The 16,800-nt window shown below is 63.4% G+C and overlaps 1 protein-coding gene across 1 annotated transcript in view; it reads left to right on the top strand.

The window, feature by feature from the left end:
- Nucleotides 1–13,182, top strand: part of TAFA5 (TAFA chemokine like family member 5) — a 122,127-nt gene extending 108,945 nt beyond the window's left edge. Inside the window, exon 4 of the mRNA XM_054505497.2 lies at nt 11,271–13,182. Within this exon, the coding sequence (XP_054361472.1) occupies nt 11,271–11,279 (9 nt within the window). The 3' untranslated portion in view covers nt 11,280–13,182. The remainder of the gene's footprint in view (nt 1–11,270) is intronic.
- The last annotated feature ends 3,618 nt before the right edge of the window (nt 13,183–16,800 follow it).

Raw genomic sequence — 16,800 nt, 5'->3', positions numbered from 1 at the left:
AAACCTGAGAAAATGTTGGTCTTGCTACTGTTACTTTCTGCTCTACGGAGCAGACCACGTGGCCCTGAGTGGAACCCCAGCATCAGGGGGATGGACTGTGGGGTGCAGCGAGCACAGAATGGTGAGGAAGGAATGGGTCCCTGACGGCAGGTGGGAGAAAACGGGCTTCATGTTTGGGGGTACTCAAGTTGGAGCCTTACCGCTCACCACATCCCAGCCTGAATTCCAGGGGGATTACAGACTAGAATATGTGTCCTGAGGCTGTGGACTAGCTGGAGGACGGGCGGGGAATATCTGGGTTCAGGCTGGGGAGACGATGTGTCATTGTAAGTCCAGTCTGGGAAATCCAGAGTAACCACGGACCCTCTGACGCTAAATACACATGCTCAGATGCCGTTCTAAGCATTGTGCATAAATCCACCTGTTCATGCTGACAGCCTCCCGTGAGCCCCAGACTGCTCTCATCCTCATCTTACAGATGAGGACACTGAGCCACGGAGGGGCCAAGTCATGCACTGCGTCAGCCACAGACCGAGAGCCCACGCAGGGCCCCGTGTCCCAGGGGCAGCCCTGATTCACTTCCCATCTCCCAAACCCAACTTCTCAAAAATAGGCAGGTTGCAAAGTTGGGAGTCTTTGAACCTGAGCAGCACGGCTGGTTCTGAACCACGTGGTGGACGGAGATAAGTATAGCCCACAGGTAGAGAGGTCCTAAAACCCCACACGCGAACGGCCGGGGAAAGTAGGAAGAGAGATTCGCGGTCAGGGAGCGGTGGCTGACCCACGAAGGAGGTGCTCCTGTGTGGTTTGCTTTAATTCCCTCCAGTCTCATTTCGAGGCCTCACGAAGGGTGTGGGGAAGAATGTGGATTTGCGGGGTAGGCGTCAAGAGAAGCAGAAATATATGCTCGGGCCCCCTGGGGGGCAGGCTGGCAGTCACTGCAAAGTTAACGTGGGGTCACTGCATGACCAGCCGTGGCTGTCCCGGTGGGACCCTGGGTGTCCAGCCACGAGATGTGAAAGCCCACGTGTGCACAAGAACTCATTCACGCAGGATCACCGCGGCATTAAGCAAAGCTGCCGGCAAGTGGGGGTGGCCCAGAGCCCACCTGCCGACTAATGGTAAGCAAACTGCGGTCTAGCAGATCACTGACTAGCGTTCGGCCGAAGGACAGGCCTTGGACAGGCCACAGCGTGGACCAACACTGAACGCATCGCACACAGTGCAAGAAGCCGGACACAAAAGGCCACGTGCGCTGTGATTCATGTACAGGAAACGTTTACAACAGGCAGATCCACAGAGGCAGAAAGTCTGCCAAGGGGCTGGGGGAGGGTGGCAGTGACCGCTGACGGGGAGGGGCTCCTCCTGGGGGCGAGTCTTCCACGCGGGCGGGAGGTGGCGTTGGCCACACAAAGGCGTGGCCTCCACCCTCTGAAAGTGTGATTGTGTGGCGTGCAAGCTGGATCACGGTGAAGCCGCCACGAGCGGACAGGAAGATGGGCATGTCCTTACGGCCAGTCCTGGTCCCCCGGCTTCCGGACAGACAGCGGCCTGGCGGGGCTTCGCCCCAGTGCAGGCACCGCCTGGTCCAGCTCAGAGGCCCAGACCCCGTCTCGCAGAGGTGACCTCCCGACCGTGAGTGGTCGTCCTCCCCGCAAGTGGACCCAGAAAGGAGACCAGGGAAGGGGTTTGATCCTGAGCTTGCGGGGCCTGCCCTCCCCACTGTGGATGGCACGGTGTTGGCCCGAGCGTTTCTGGTGCCGTCTGTGAAGAGCGCCTCCTGCCCGCTCTGTCATCTCCGCGTCCCCTTGATCCCACCCGCCCGAGAACGTGGGCTGGACATGGGCTACAGGTGTGTTGCCGGCAGCCGGTGGCTGAGGCTCTGATGTTGGCCGGGGTCCAGTGTGGGGCCGGCAGGGGCACCTGCCCTGGATTAGCGCAGGCGAGGGACTAGCTCCAAAGTGGGCGCTGCCTTGGGGCGGAGACAAAGAGGACAGGAATCCAGGCTGCAAAGCCTGTCCCGCAATTGTCAACACGCCCTTAGGAAAAGCCGCCTGGCAAGCCGGGCTATTGCAAACACACAGGAGACTTTAGGGAGGATGGAGGCCAGTCAGTGCTCCCTCAGGCAGAAGGCTGGCGGTGCCCAGCAGGGGCGCAGGGGGCGGGCGCAGGGAGGCAGTGAGGTCATGGGCGGGGCTGAGCGGGACTCAGTAGCAGCAACAAGGACACATGTTAAGACAGATGTGGGGGGAGGGGCTCGTGGTGGCTCGGCCCTCGCCCTGAGTGCTTGCCCGCGGTCCTCCCTGTCTCCATCCTGTCTCCGTGCCCCCCTCTCGTGCCGGTACCCCCGGGATTGGCATGCACGCGGCCCTTCAGCCCCCCCCAGCCAGTGTGGGGGACCTGGCTCGGCGCCTGGCCTGGGACTGCCTGGTCTGTTTTGCAAGTGGGAGTCTGATTAGCACCCAAACGTGCTGACCCTAAGATTCAGTGTGTTCCTCCCCCGTGTAGGCCGTTCGTTGGCAGCCCTCCCACCTCTCGCTGGATCCTAACCCACTCAGCGAGAAGCTCATCTCGCGGCCTATCTGCTCAGACCCCAGGAGAGGTGGCCGGCCGGCCTACAGGCCTTGTAGATAGGGACGTGGGCCCTGGGGTCACCCGGCTGCTGCCCGCTGGCTCCTTGGGCCTGTCCCTGTGCTTTGGGGGTGACAACACACAGCAGTGCCCGGCTGCTCACTCTGCCCCCGGGGGGTTGAGCGTACTTCTTACTAGGAGAACGGGGTGCACTGTGAGGCCACAGTGCAGGGACAGGGGCCCCAGCCTGGCGAGCTCGGTGCCCCGTCCGGGCTGCCCCGTGCATCAGGCCCTGCCGCCCCCTCACCGGGGCACCGTGTGGCGCCTGCAGATGCAGCTCAGGGAAGGCCCGGCCAGCACCAGCCGTCGGCCCTCAGCCTGGGACACGTTCCCCCGAGCTGACGGGCCTGGTGCGTGTCTCATGCCCTCATGGCCGGCTGCCTGGGTTTGGGCGACATTTCACAGAGGAGGGGCCTCGCACCTGACCCTGTGGGCTATGGGCTCTGGGGGGTCAGGTGCTTCTCTCTGTGCCTACTAAGTGCTTCCGCAGTAGCAGGAGACCTCAGGGCCGCCGTCCCCAGCGGTGTGTAGCAAATGACCAGTGTCACCTGCTGGACGGCGGCAGATGAGCGACAGAGGTGGGGGAGGGGACAGACGCCCTTAGAACAGCCGCTGTGACCAGAACATCAGTCCGCAGGTGCATCCGGGGGACACCTGCGTCTCCAGGGTGCTGTCCTCACACCTGGCCTGGGCTCTGCCTCTGGCCTTTGTGGCCGGCCCAGCCACAGTGAGGTCTCGGGTGCTCTGTGCTCCGCACACCGGAGTGTGTTTTCATGGGGTCGAGGTGCCCAGCTTCCCGCCTCACAGCGTGGTGAAGGGACGTGTCTGCGCAGCTGGGGGCTCCTCCGGGAAGGGCCGTGTCCCTCCCTCCACGGGGTTGGGCCTCTTAGACCTTCCAGGCTGAGGATTCGCCCCACGAGCTTCGTCTGTGGGGAACCCGCTGACCAGATGTGGGGTGAGGGAGAACCCCCGCGAGGGAACGTCCAGAGGGTAGCGGAGTCAGACTTCATCCTCGTTGGGGAGGGTGGGGCGGGGGGGTCTTGGGCTACAGGGAGCCTTGCTGGGGCAGCCGCTCAGCGGCCCGCTCCTCTCCGTCCCACCTGTCACCTGGCGTCGGCTGTGCCTTCCGGAAGGCCCCTCTGCCTGGTGACCGAGTAGAAAGGGCCCGTCCCGCCGAGGGCTCAGGACCCACCCCGGGCACCTGCTTAGCTCCTGCCCTGCGAGGCCTGGCCTGGCTTCGAGGCTCCAGGGCCGGCCCGGCCCTCCGGCTCCTCAGAGGTGCCACGAGATTCTAGGCAGGGCCTGGTGGGGAGGGACACCTGTTCTATGGGGGGAGGGGCACCTGTAATATCGGGGGGAGGGGCACCTATTCTATGGGGGGCACTTGTTCTATCAGGGGGTTGCCCCTCCCTCCTCACCCTACCAACCCAGGGGCTCCTGTGTCTGGTGAAGAATCAAGCCACCAGGACTCGGCACTGAGGCCACCGAGGCCTGTCCATGGGACCCTCCCTGGTTCTCCAGGCTGCAGGATGACCAGGGAAGTCAGATCCCATGGCAGAGAGATGGTGGAGGCCCAGGGTGGCCGGATTTCAGCCAAGTCTGGCCCCCTGCCCCCACCCATGGCCTCCTCCCCCTCGAGGTCTTGGGTACATACCCTCTGGGGGGGCAGTAGACAAAGTCACTCTCTTTGTCAAAGGTAACTTGTACGTGTGAGCGTTCACAAAGCGCTTCGCACACGAACGTCCTACGTGGAATTCTCACTGCAGCCCCGCGAGGCAGGGTGGGTGGTGTCCTCTCTGGGGCTGGGACCCCAGGCCCGGTGGTTCTGGAGCCCTGGTCACTGAGGGCTCGACTTGGCAATTTTCAGTCAGCCTGTGTGGTCATCCATGCTGATCAGGGGGACACAAGCCAGCAAAGCACACACGTTTGCTATTTTCGGTGGATGGACCTGCGTGCTGGCGTTTGCGGGAAAGACCCAGGTCCTAGAATTAACTCTGTGCTCCCTCTCAGCAAACGATCGGTAATTCGGGGCAACGGTGGTGCCTTTGCTGGGTGGCTTAGGGGCTTCCAGGAAGCAGGGAGCCCTGTCGAGGGGAGCCTGGCATGGCATGAATCCCGGCCCACCTGTCCCGGGCCCGCCGATCCCAGCGTAATGGTGGGGCGCCTCCTCCCGCCAGCACCGCGGGCAGGCCCTGCTTCCGCTCTCACAAAGGGAGGGGTGGTCATCGGGGGACGGGAGCCTGAGTCACGAGCAGGACCTGAACCTGGAAAAGCCCACAGGGTCTGCCCCTCGGAGGCCAGGGTGTGAGCCGCTGAGCCCCGCTCTGCCACGGGGGCCGTTCCAGGAATGGGCCTGGGAGACGCAGACTGGCCAGGCTGTTAGCATCTTCTTGGGACAGTTCGGGCCATTCCTGGTCAGGAGTCCTTCTGTCAGCTGCCTTTCTGCCATGGGCTGAGCAGTGGACCCTGCGGCTTCCCGACCACCCTTGTTTCACCATGAGGACCCACGGCGCCCGGCCTGGCCCTGCGGGTGCTCGGGAGCAGACGGTCCGTGGCCGGGGGCAGGACCCCGGTGCCTCCTCTGCGAACAGTGGGTCCTGAGGAAGTGGCCCTGGACGGCAGAGCCTGGCTCCAGGGGTGGCTCGTCCCCTTCGAGCCTTGAAATGGCCCCGGCTGCCCTCGCCCCACTCCGGAGCAGAAGGCTGGAGCAGCGTGCACACCCGGCCCGGGGCGAGCCGAGGCCCCTTCACACGAGAGCCCAGGCTCTTCCCCGCCTGCTCTGGGGCCTGAAGCCACCGGCTGTCTTAGTTTCAGTGTTAGAGACGCTTGCATGGTGCCGGCTCTAAGTCAGGAACCCGCGAGGTGGGGAAGTGTTTACTCAGGGGGAAACTGAGGCAGGCAGCCGTGACGTAACCTAGGACGCCGGGATCGTATGTGGCAGAGCAGCGTTGGGACCCTGAGGTGAGTCCTCACCTGGCACTAAGGCCCTGGGATGGCCGCGTGGTCGGGCCTCATTCTAGGGCCAGAGCAGGAGGGATCTCCGAGCCTGTCACCTGAGGGCACGGGAAAGGCCACCTGCTCCCAGCCTCCTGGCCCGGCCCCCCCCAGGCAGGAGCCTCGTCCCCACGAGAGGCCGGGGCGGGGACCTCGCGTCCCCCAGGACCCGCCCCAGCATGCTGCAGCGTGAGCCCGGGAGGCAGTGAGTCACACGGCGGCAGCAGATGGACAGGGGGTGGACGCAGTGAGCAAACGCAGGGGGTGATTCGAGCATGCCCCACCCGGCCCGGACGCACCTGCTCAGATGTCAGGGGAGAGGGTACGGGGTGGGGGCTTGTCTGAGATCGTGAACTTGCCGGGTTACCAGAAGGGGCTGCCCTAGGCCCCGTCGTGCTGTTTGATTTTTTTTTTTAACCCAACAGCAAACCATGGCCATTCCAGCCACCTTTGTGAGCTTGGGTTTGGGGAGGACGTGGGGTCCAGGCTCCCTTGCACGTGGACCGGCTATGCTGCCTCAGGGAACGGTCCCAGAGACACAATCACACGGATGGCAGGACACGGGTGGGATGATGCATAGCCTTTCCAGAAGCTTCTGCCCTGGTTATGTCTTTATCTTTCCCATGGCAACGGCCATTGTCGTCCCGAGCCTGTCAGAGCAGGCTGCCATCACCTCCCTGTCTCACGGTGCCCGGTTATCTGCTGTTTATTAGGACCCTTTGTTCTGGACTCTCAGTCTAGAACACTGGGCTCCTTCCTACAAAACACTTGTCCCGACCTAACAGCAAACACGAGCTTTTAATGAGGAAGAGAGAATAGCACTCGCTGCACTCACAGGGGCTGGACAGTTTTGTTTTGCTTTTTAAATGATGCTTTGTAGCATCCAAGGACTGAGAGAAGCCCGCCCGCCACCGTGGAGAACACGCGCTTTCCGGGGTGGAAGGAACGACCCCCTGGGACGGGACCCCTGGCGTGCCCCCAGGGCCACCACAGGCAGACTGGTGTCTGGTGTCAGTGAGAATCCTCCTGGGGCCGACTGGGCTCAGGAACCACCCGCGCAGGACCCTTCCCCAAGGACACGGGGTCGTGGCCGGAGGGACCCCACCTGCTGACCCGGGGACTGCTGGTGGTGAGGGGTCTCCCAGCGAGGGCATGCTCTTGAGAAGCAGGGACATTCACAGGGGACTGTCCCCTCCGCCCAAGCTGTCCCCGAGCCCAAGATGGCCCTCAGAGTCCCTCCAAGCCAGAGGTCACGGGCTGAGCTTGTCCCTGAGCTGGTGGGGGCCCATTGCGTGGGTGTGACTCATGTTTCTTGTCACGGGAGCCCAGCTGTGCAGTCCCTGGGTGAGGGGCACCTGCCAGGATGCAGAAGAGCTTTTCTGGTGTCCCATCGGGGGACCGGCCAATGTCGGGATGTGACGGAAGCGGGTGTTCCCGAGGAAGGGAGCCAGAGGCCAGCGAAGCCGGCTGGAATGTCCCTCCTCGGGCAGAGGCCCACACACCGTCGTTTCCGTGAAGCTGTGGCGGCTGGCACAGGCCTGAGACGGGCCGTCACCAAGGGTTCCCGAGCTGCAGACGCGTCTGGCTTCCCCAGGGCCGGAAGGGCTCTGGCTGGCTTCTGCCAGTGCCCACAAGGATCTGGCCTCCAGGCCCCACCGGATGCTGCCGCGGCAGGCCCAACTGCAAGCGCGAGTCCCTGTCTCCAGGCCTAGGGAGGGCCTGTGGGCTGGGCCAGCGCTGCGGGCATCAGGCTGCACGTCCTTTCCTGGGGTCAGGCGGATGCCGGGGAAGCAGGCCCGGGCTCTGCCCCCTGCAGCGCACCCTCTCTGCGCTGTCCTCCTGCCCTGGGCCTCGAGGCAGGAGGAAGGGGCCAGGTGGGCGCCGAGGAGGGAAGCCAGACCTGCATCTGCATCTGTCCGACAGGCTGGGCTCAGGGCTCCTCTGTCCAGTCCAGGTCGGCCTTTGGTGGGGAAGCCGGCCCGAGCAGACAGGAGCCTGGGGACCCCTCAGCTCCACTGTGCTTGGTGTCTGTCTCCCGGGCGGCCCAGCGGCAGGAAGCGTAAGGCCCAGGCATGTGGAGGAAGATGGGAGGCGGCATCAGCTGGGGGCCACGGTCCTCTGGGGCAGGGTGGGGAGCCAGCGCTGGGCGCGCCCGCTGAGAAGCCGGTTGGTCCACTGAAGTCGGCAAAGACAGACATGAGGGGACACAGGACAGGCTTTGGTGTGCGAACTGCTCAGGGTGGAGACCGTGGGGCTGCACAGGCTTCCCAGTGGAGGGGGCCGGGGGGTGCGGATGGCACCCCAGGTCCTGGGCCCAAGCCCCTGGACTGCCCTTCTGCAGCAAGGCCGGCGTCGTAAATCACGCATACCAGCCTTTGCACCAAGCCTGTGAAGGGCCCCAGAATCCTCCTGAACGCGGCCCGCCAGCCAGGAGAGGAGAAAACCCCTTGCTGCCCGGGTTCGGTCTCACAGAGGAGACAGGCCGGCCTCACGGGCCCACATGTCTGCGCAAGACCAGGAGGGGACGCCCGCTGGGTGCAAGTCAGACGCGATCTCGCCCTCGGGCAGGACCTGCCGCCCGCCCCTCCAGGCTCTCACCCTCCTGGGACACTTTCACCAGCAGCCCCTGCTTCGGCACCTGCCGGGCGGGCGTGGTATGTCCTGGCACAGGGCCTCGGGCTTGCCGCTCTGCCCGGGGCTCACGGTTGTTTTCGCTACAGGTTTCCTGGGTTCCGGGACTATTCAGAGCTGTTTTGGTAGTTAAAATATCTGTGCTTAGAAATGCTAGAGGCCAGTGGCTGCCTTATCTGAAACCCATGGTCAGTGAGCCAGCGAGTGGCAGGGGCTTCTGGGAGGAGGTGCCCGCCCCGACGATGATGGCCATGTCATCCTGTCCCCACGTTGGGGAGGGCGGCTGGCCTGCAGAGGCCTGGGTCCTGAGACCGCCGTCTGCCCTCCAGATCTGTGGTTCCAGGCCCTGTTCCCGCTGCTCCACCAGCGTCCCCGGTAGCCAGGCGTCCACCTGCCGTTGTCCTGGTGGTCCTGGCCCTGGGACAACCTGTCCCACCCGCTGCCCGGCCCCAGGGACACGGTGGGCAGACCCCAGGCCCAGGGCTGCTGTGGACGCCCCACTCCCATCTGGACCTGGGACCAGGGCTCAGATGTCCGGGGGGAACAGGTTCGTGAAGCTCGAGGAGGCTCGGCTGGGGCACCAGAACAGACCACCCCAGGCCCCCGAGGAGGAGTGTCACCAGCTCCTGGTCTCCGTGGCAAGGAAACCTGATTCCTCTCTTACCTTGAGGAGGTGGGGGCTGGGGACGGGGGTGTCCCCGGGCCCTGCAGACCCCAGCTCCCTGGTCCACAGGGAGCAGCTGACCCCCTGGAGCTGCGACCCTGACGTGGAGCTGGCTCTGTGTGCTGGTGGACGTGGGGCCTGACGGAGGCGTCCCGAACAGCATGCACACACAGGCCTCCCTTCCCCGTGGGAGGCCCAGCGTCTCCCCATGGCCGCCGGGACCTCCCAGTTGGGAAGCACTCCACGAGGGCCCTGAGCGTCCCCCGGCGCTGTTCCCAGGGTGGGGGGCGGGGCTGCTGTTGAAATCCACGGAATGAATGACGTGCCGGTGAGGTCAGGTGTCTGGGCGCTAGCAGGCGGGAGGTGTGGGGAGTGAGGCAGTGGCCTTGGGGAGATTAAGGGACACGAGAGAGGCGGGCTCCGTGCACCGGGTCACCCAGTGCACCCTCCCCACTGCAGCGCTGTCCCGTGGGGGCCCCCGCCCAGCCTTGCGGGGAGGGCTGTGGGCACGGTGAGCAAAGCAGGAGGAGATGATGCATCGTAACGGAGGCTCTAGAAGCCACGTTTCCCCCAGGGTCCCAGGAGAGTGACGGCTGTGGAGACCAGCCAGGGGCCGGTGTTGCTGGGGACCGTGAGCGAGTCCTCTAGCCCCACGGAAGTCTCTCAGAAGCTGCTGGGCAGCCCCTGCCACGTGGGCCACGTGGAAATTTGCACCTTGTGAGTGAGTCGAGAGGGGGAGGGTCTGAGAAGAGACACGGCTAAAGGATCAGGCCTGTGTGCGGCTCGTGGCAGGCTGGGGGCGCTGGTCACCCCCATGCGCGTCGCCTCGGCCCCACCCGGGAAGCCGGCACTGACAGTCCCTGTTGCGGCCGCGACTCATTCAGGAGAGTCCAGAGCACGAGACTGGAGGTGCTAAAATCCGTGGCTCTAAGAGGCTGCTAGTATGCGTGCAGTGACCGCATTGCTTAAAGCCGCGGTGGAGACCCAATGGACGTTCACGGTGCTCCCTGCATGAGAAAGAGGACCTCGTGTGTCTGGTGTGACACACAAAGGCGGGAGCCGGGTGGAGCCGGGACGTGGGCCACCCCGTGGACGTGTGCGTGGCCACTGGTGCAGGACCCGCCCTGTCCGCCTGCTCGCACTGCTGAAGAGGGCAAGGAAATAGGCTGGAATTTTCAAAATAGTCACCTCTCTCTGGAAATGGAAATGTAGGTGGATTTTGTTTTTGTTTTCTGTTCTTCGCTCTTTCCTGTCACCTGCGAGTACGATTTGTACAATTCTAGAAATAGAGAAAAGTAGAGTTGGTGCGTCCTTCCTCGGTTAACCCCATGGGGGCTCCTGCGTGTATGTGCTGGAGGGCCTGCGGCCGCCTTCCCCAACCTGGCTGCATGGGTGGGGGGCACGGCCCCCACGCGCTCCAGGAAGCACAGGGAGGGCCCGGGACCAGGGGCGTGCAGGGTCCAGGCGAGGTGAGGGCTCCACCGCCTCACCTTCCTGGGCTGGGCACAGAGCACACCGTGGGGCCTCTGCTAAGATCGGGGCGACTGGAGGTGGAGGGTATGGACCAGATTCAGGGTCAGGATCCGCGGGCTGAGTTGGGGCAGCTGGTCAGATGGGCTGGACTGGGTTGCACGGTAGCCCCCAGAGTGGTGTGGCCACTTGGAACCCGTCCATGCAGCCTTATTTGGAAATAGGGTCTTTGCAGATGTGATTAGGTTAAGGGTCTTGAGATGGGGTTGTTCTGGACCTGGCTGGGTTCTGAATCCCAGAGACCAGGGCAAGGTTTGGGATGAAAAGGAGGGCCACGCGACAGGTGCAGGACAGAGGCAGCCTCGAGCCAGGGAGCCCACGTGGCAGGACTTCCTGGGACTCGGGGATGCAGGGACCTCGTCAGCCGGGGACCTGCATGCCACCTCACCTCTGTGGCCTCCCGGTGTCTCCACGGGTTTGTGACACATGCATTCCTATCACTTGAACCGTGCAATTATGCAACACCTGCTGTGTACATGGCATAGGGCCGAGGATACGTAGCTGGTGCCCTGAGCCAGCAGTGCTCGGGGCGTGAGCCCTCTGGTCGTGCCCAGGCCAGGGGGGCCGGGTCCCCACCATGCACACAGACGAAGGCTGGTGTTTCCAGGAGCCGCTCCGTGTGGCAGGTGGAGCCTGAGTCTAGTGTCATGTCCTCGAGCAGGTGTGCCGGCCTGAGTTGGGGAGGGATGAGGACCGGCCTCTGGGATGCGCCGTGCCCCGTGCACGAGGCCAGACAGGTGGGCATGTCCTGGGCCTGTCCGTTCCCAGTGGGGACCCTTGGTGTCTACGGGGCTGACGCTCTCTTCTCTCTGTCCTTCAGGTCTCCTGACAAACGCAGCCCCAGAGGGGCCCCAGGAGTGGCCACACCTCAGCCACGGTCCTCTGTCCGCCGCGGACTCCACATGTTGTCTGCCATCTGCCCGCCCTCCGTCTTTCTGTAGCCCGCCCGTCAAGTACGGCCCGCTTCCTCGGCGTCCTGAGCTGAGCGTGTCTGCCGCAGTGAGGAGTCTGGCCTGGGCCACACAGCGGGGGCCACGCCGGGCGTCCGTGGCAGCCTGGCCTCACCTGCCCTCCCTGGCCGCGGCCTGGGCTGCGCTCTCCGAGGAGGACGAGGTGGCGGCCGCAGGGGGCGGCCGCCCAGCCAGCCTGGGAGAGGAGGACAGCGCCGGGCCCGGGGGACGACGGGCCCTTGGGCTCAGAAGAGGCCTCTCCTCGCCCCCCAGACTGTGCGAATCACTTTTATTTTCGTACCCTTTCAGTATACCCGATAGACCAAAGAGCAAAATCTATTTTAACTTGGACTCGCCCTCACCGTCAGAGTCCCTGGGTTCGACGGGGGGACGCAGGGGCAGAGACATGCCGGCCGCCCCGGCGGGACGCGGACGGCGGCCCCAGCACAGGGCACGCTGAGAGGGGCCGAGCCTGCAGAGGACGCCACGGCAGCCCTGCGGGGCCCGGCCGGCGATGCCCCCACGCGGACCCCGCGGGCCAGCGCCGCTCGCCGGGAACACAGACCACTGCACTCACCCTGCTCCTCTGTACTTAGATGGACTTGACCGACTAAAATCACTTTCTGTTTTAACCAGTTAAACATGCCTCTCTACAGCTCATTTCTGATAGTGGGATAATCCAGTATTCGCCAAGAGCATGTTGGGTCTCCCGTGACTGCTGTCTGCTCGACACACCATTTAGCTCCAGAAAGCAAATTAAAGAAACCTAAAGTAACACTTGTTTGAAAGAGATCATTAAATGTATTTTGCAAAGCCTAAAGTTATATATTTAACAGTTTTTATATGTTGTATATTTGTAGAAAATTCTATTTAACAATTAATGTGGTAGCCCCCGGCCGGCCCGTGCGGCGGGCGGAGCACTGATGTCTCTGAAGGGCTCCAGGGTGGGCACGGGGGGAGCCGGCACGGACAGGCGGGACTCCGGGGACAGCCGCCGAGGACGCACCTGACGTCCCGGGAGCCGCGGCGGGTGCCCGTGGGGAGCTGGCCGTCCTCACCCGCCTTGGGCCCAGCCTGGTGAAGGCCAAGTGCGCAATCTGCCGGTCACACCTCTTCCGACGGATTTGGTGTCCCTTTTCCTGACCCTCCCCCACGGGCAGATTCTGAGGCCGCTGCCGCCGACCTCCTCTGCCGGTCGATGTCCCGCTCCCTCTCTGTCTTCACATCTGCCGGCCGAGTCGCTGGGGTGGGCCGCCCTGCAGAGAATGGCAGGCGCCTGACCTTCCCGCACCCTCCCTGGAGCACGGGGTCGCCGGGCCCGACGAGCAAGGGACAGTTCTGCGTCTCCGTCCCTGGACTGGGCCGTGGTCCTGTGGGGTCCTTCATTCTCCTGAGTTTGTGCAGAACTACACTACCTGATGGTCCAATTAACAGGCGCACTATGCTAGTTCTATGCTACTAAAAAAAAAAGGAAAGAAAAAGTAAAAAAATAATAATAATAATAAATATATAGAAGCTGTCCCAGCAACCCATAGACTAAAGATAGGAGAGAAGACCCATTTATTTAAGACCCGTTTCGATGTTCACGAGTATTTAATTTACTTTTCCAGTCACCACACATTCAGAGGCCCGAGTGTCTGGAGGGAGAGAGATGGCGGGCGCTGGGCTCCCAGCGCAGACGGGGCAGTGGCCATGGGAGGGTCTCTGCCGCCTCCCTGAGCCTGTGTCTTCCCACGGCGAGTGTAGACCCCTTCGGAGGCAGACACTGGAGGTTTAAGATGTTACAGCGTTTTTTCCTTGTTTTACAGTATTCAATTTTGTGTTGATTCAGCTAAATTATGAAAATAAAGAAAAAATCCTTTGGTAAGCATGGCTTTTGTTCGCGGGCTGGGGTGTCCTGGGAGGGGGCCGTAGCAGGCATGGTTGGCAGGGTCCTCCTGCCCGGGCCTGCCCGGACCTGTCCGGTGCTTCTGGGAGCCCAGCCCTGGTGAGTGCACAGCGCCCGGCCTCCAGCTTCTTGGGCCCCCCCCCCCGCCCTGTGTGTGAGCGCCCACCCCCCTCCCACGTGGAGGCCAAGTCCCGGACACAGAGAAGCAGAACCCCAAAGGAGACCCATGTCAAAAGGATTTCCCCTTTCCTGGAAAATCTGCTCAGATCTGCAAAGAGTGGTCTTTGGCGTCAGACCGTTTCTGCCGCCCAGAGTCCTAGGGCTGAACCTGTATGGGGTGGGGAAGCCACATCTGTCCGTTTCCAGCCACTCTTTATAAAACACAACCCCCGGGGCTGTGGCTGGGTGGGCCAGTCAAAGCAGTTTGAAGTCTGCTCCTGATTTTAAGGAGACGTCCCTGGCCTTTGGCAGCATTGTGGTGGCACAGAGCAGGCTTGTCCTGGGAGGGAGGAGGGGGCAGAGTGCAGGCCCAGCAGTGGCCACTGGACCCCCTGGATGGCAGGGGCACAGCTTGGTGGGCGGTCTTGGGCTCTGCCATCAGAGCACGGACGGGGCAGGCCCGCGTGACCAGGACAGGGTCACGCCTCCTGCCTCCGTCCATGCAGAGGAAGGACAAGCCCAAGGTGCAGGAGGGAGTCAGTCCACAGGGAGGCAACGTGGTTGGGGCAGGAGTTCCCGGGAGGCTCGGCCACCTGAGCTGCTTACACAGCTTGGGGGCCCGGCGTCACCGTTCCCCAGTCTTCTGGGTGCGTTGCAGGGAAATACGCAAACAGTGAAGCTAGAGAAAAGGATAATGAGCTTCATGACCACCAGGGTTCGTACGAATAAGGATGACCGCCTCCAACAGAGCCAGACGTGCATCAGTGAGGATGGGCTGGGTCAGGCTGCGTAACAAACAGCCCGGACTCTCGGAGGCCGACCTTCACCTAAGCATGGCTCTCCCCTCCTCCCCTCTCCCAAGCCGGTGCGCCTGGCGGGGACAAGTGTCCCGTGAGTCCGTCTCTGTGATCGGGGGAGACACGCCGAGCCTCCAGCCCTCGCAACAAAGGCTTCCATGATGAAGTAAGCCACCTCCCCGGCTTCTGGCCTTTGCTGACTTGAGCGGTCTGGCCTCAGTTTGCTCACGCACCGAACGGGACAGCCGTGATTGCTGCCCACTTCCAGGCTGGGGAAGAGTCCTCTCTGACTTGAATGCCCCAAAGCCTGAACGAGGGTGTGCTGTAGGCATGGCCACACGTGGTCTGCATGGCATGCGCTCCCTCCACGGTGCCCTGTCCCAGCCGTGCCAGGCGCAGAGGCTGAGAGGTGCCCGGAGGGTGCCCGGGCCAGCCCTCCACACCGCTCGCACCCTGGCCGCGCCTGCAGCCCGCCGGTCCCGGTGGCCTGAGCCGGGGCCCCAGCAGTGGTGCGGCAGAGGCCACGATCCCTGGACACGGCCCTGGACACGGCCCAGGCCTGGCGGAGGCTGCCTGGCTGGGTGGGTCATGATTTAGCGGCATGGTGTAGGCAGCTCACACCCCTCTCTGGGCCTCGACTTCCTCGGTGGTGGAGAAGAGAGAATTGTGCTGAGCTCACTGGGTTTTTCTGAAGATGAAGGGAGACAGAGGTTGTGGCCAGCAACATCCTTACTAGCACACAGGACATCCTTAACTAGCGGGAATGCTTCCGTCAGCCCACTGCGTGACCCCTTCGCGCGCCCTCTCACAGAACCCTGTCTGCCGCCGCATTAACGCTGGTCTCCGCGGCCCCCCGTCTGCCTCTGACCAGGTGCTCACGTGAGCCCGGGCTGCGGGGGAGCGGGACCGCGCCCCTGCCTGTCTGTCGGGGTCCGGGGGGCCTCCGTGGCCAGAGCATCACCCCGCAGCTGCCGTCAGGCGGGCCCTCCTCTTCCAGCCCAGCTCCTGGGCCAGCCAGGCCAACAGTGGACACGCTCAGCCTCCGGGGCAGGGAGGGCGTCTGTGGTCCAAGTGGTGTGTGCGTGCCTGTGTGTGTGTGTCCACGTGTGTGTCCACGTGTGTGTGTCCACATGTGTGTGTCCACGTGTGTGTGTCCACGTGTGTGTGTCCACGAGTGCCCTTGTCACCACTCCCTCATGTGCTAAGCATCTTGTGCGCCAGTGTTTCGAGGAGGAGGCCTCTATGACTCCTGACCTCAAGGACCCCCAAGGTCAGGGACCTCAAGGTCACGCTCAGAGGCGTCCATCCGGAGGGCTGCTGAGTCGGGCTCTCCCATGGTGGACCCGCTGTCAGAACCTCAGGCTGTCCCAGTGGACTTGCCAGCCCGCCAGGCGCCTCCCCTCCACCCTGCGTGGCTGCATCCCTCCTGCCGGGCATCCCATCATGCCGTCACGTTCAGGAGGTGACCACTTGGCTATCCTGTCCTAAGCGGCCCTCACCCTGAGGAGCTGGTGCCCGTGGAGAGTGTGCTTCTCTTGACAACTCCTCGTCGGATGGAAAGACCCAGAGATTCTCAGGGTGCTGGGCTCAGCAAGAAGAGGTGCGGGCCCCCGTGCATCCCTCCCCAGCCCCAGCTCACCTGCTCTGAAGGTGGTCCAGGTCCCAGCAGGACTGGTGAGCCGGGCCCTATGTGGCTGTGTGGGGTCCGCGGAGGGCCCCTGAGCCACTGCCGCTGCCCCTCGGGCCAACCCAGGGAGAAGTGATGCTGGGGTGGGGGAGGGGCGACTCACTCAGCAGCGAGGTCCGGGAGGTGAGCACAGGTCGGGGAGACGGCGAGGGGGTGGCACCATGGGTGAGGGGCTGGCTGGGCTGGGAGCAGGGCTGGGGCCTCCGGATGGCGGGGGAGAGCAGCCCGCCCTCCCCACGCACACGTGTCCAGAAGTCCCCAGGTCGGGAGTCTGGCTGGCCGCCTGCCCCCCATGTGCCCACCCAGCACTCCTCACCCCCTCGCATGACCTGCGGATGGCCTCCCCACCAAATTGAAAGTCCACAAGGGCACATGTTGCACGGTGTTGCCCCCAGGGTGGGGAGGGACACGTGGAGATGGGGGACACGGCTGCAGGGCGGATCACATGCACCCACACGCCTGCCCCACGCAGGCCCTTTGCTGATGCTGCGTCTGCTGGTGGCGGCATCTCAGCATGGCCTGGGTCTCCAAACGAGGTCCTGGTGGGGTTAGTGCATGAGCCTCATGCTCTGTTTCCAGACATCTGGGTGTCCTTCTGTCTCTTAGCCCCCACCCCCACCGGCTCACACCAGCATCTGAGCAGCCAGTCCTCATGCCCAGCACCAGCCGCCAGCCTTGGGCACCAGCCCTTGGACTCGTCCCCTGGACGTCTGTGGTTCTTGGCGCCCCTTCCCTGTGCTGACGGATCCACGTTCGTGGGCATGCGCATTGTGTCCATCTAGCTGTCAGCTAATTTAGGAGATACACTGCACTTTATATATCTCTTATTTCTTCCTTCTGTGCTCAGAGTCCTGGAATTACTCTCAAGT

Source organism: Mirounga angustirostris, unplaced genomic scaffold (genome assembly GCF_029215605.1).
Source record: "Mirounga angustirostris isolate CCGP_5_RB_7025 unplaced genomic scaffold, mMirAng1.0.hap1 SCAF_5, whole genome shotgun sequence".
NCBI classification, from domain to species: Eukaryota; Metazoa; Chordata; class Mammalia; order Carnivora; family Phocidae; genus Mirounga; species Mirounga angustirostris.
Note: the sequence above shows the minus strand (reverse complement) of the source record. Positions and strands in the feature narration are given on the sequence as shown.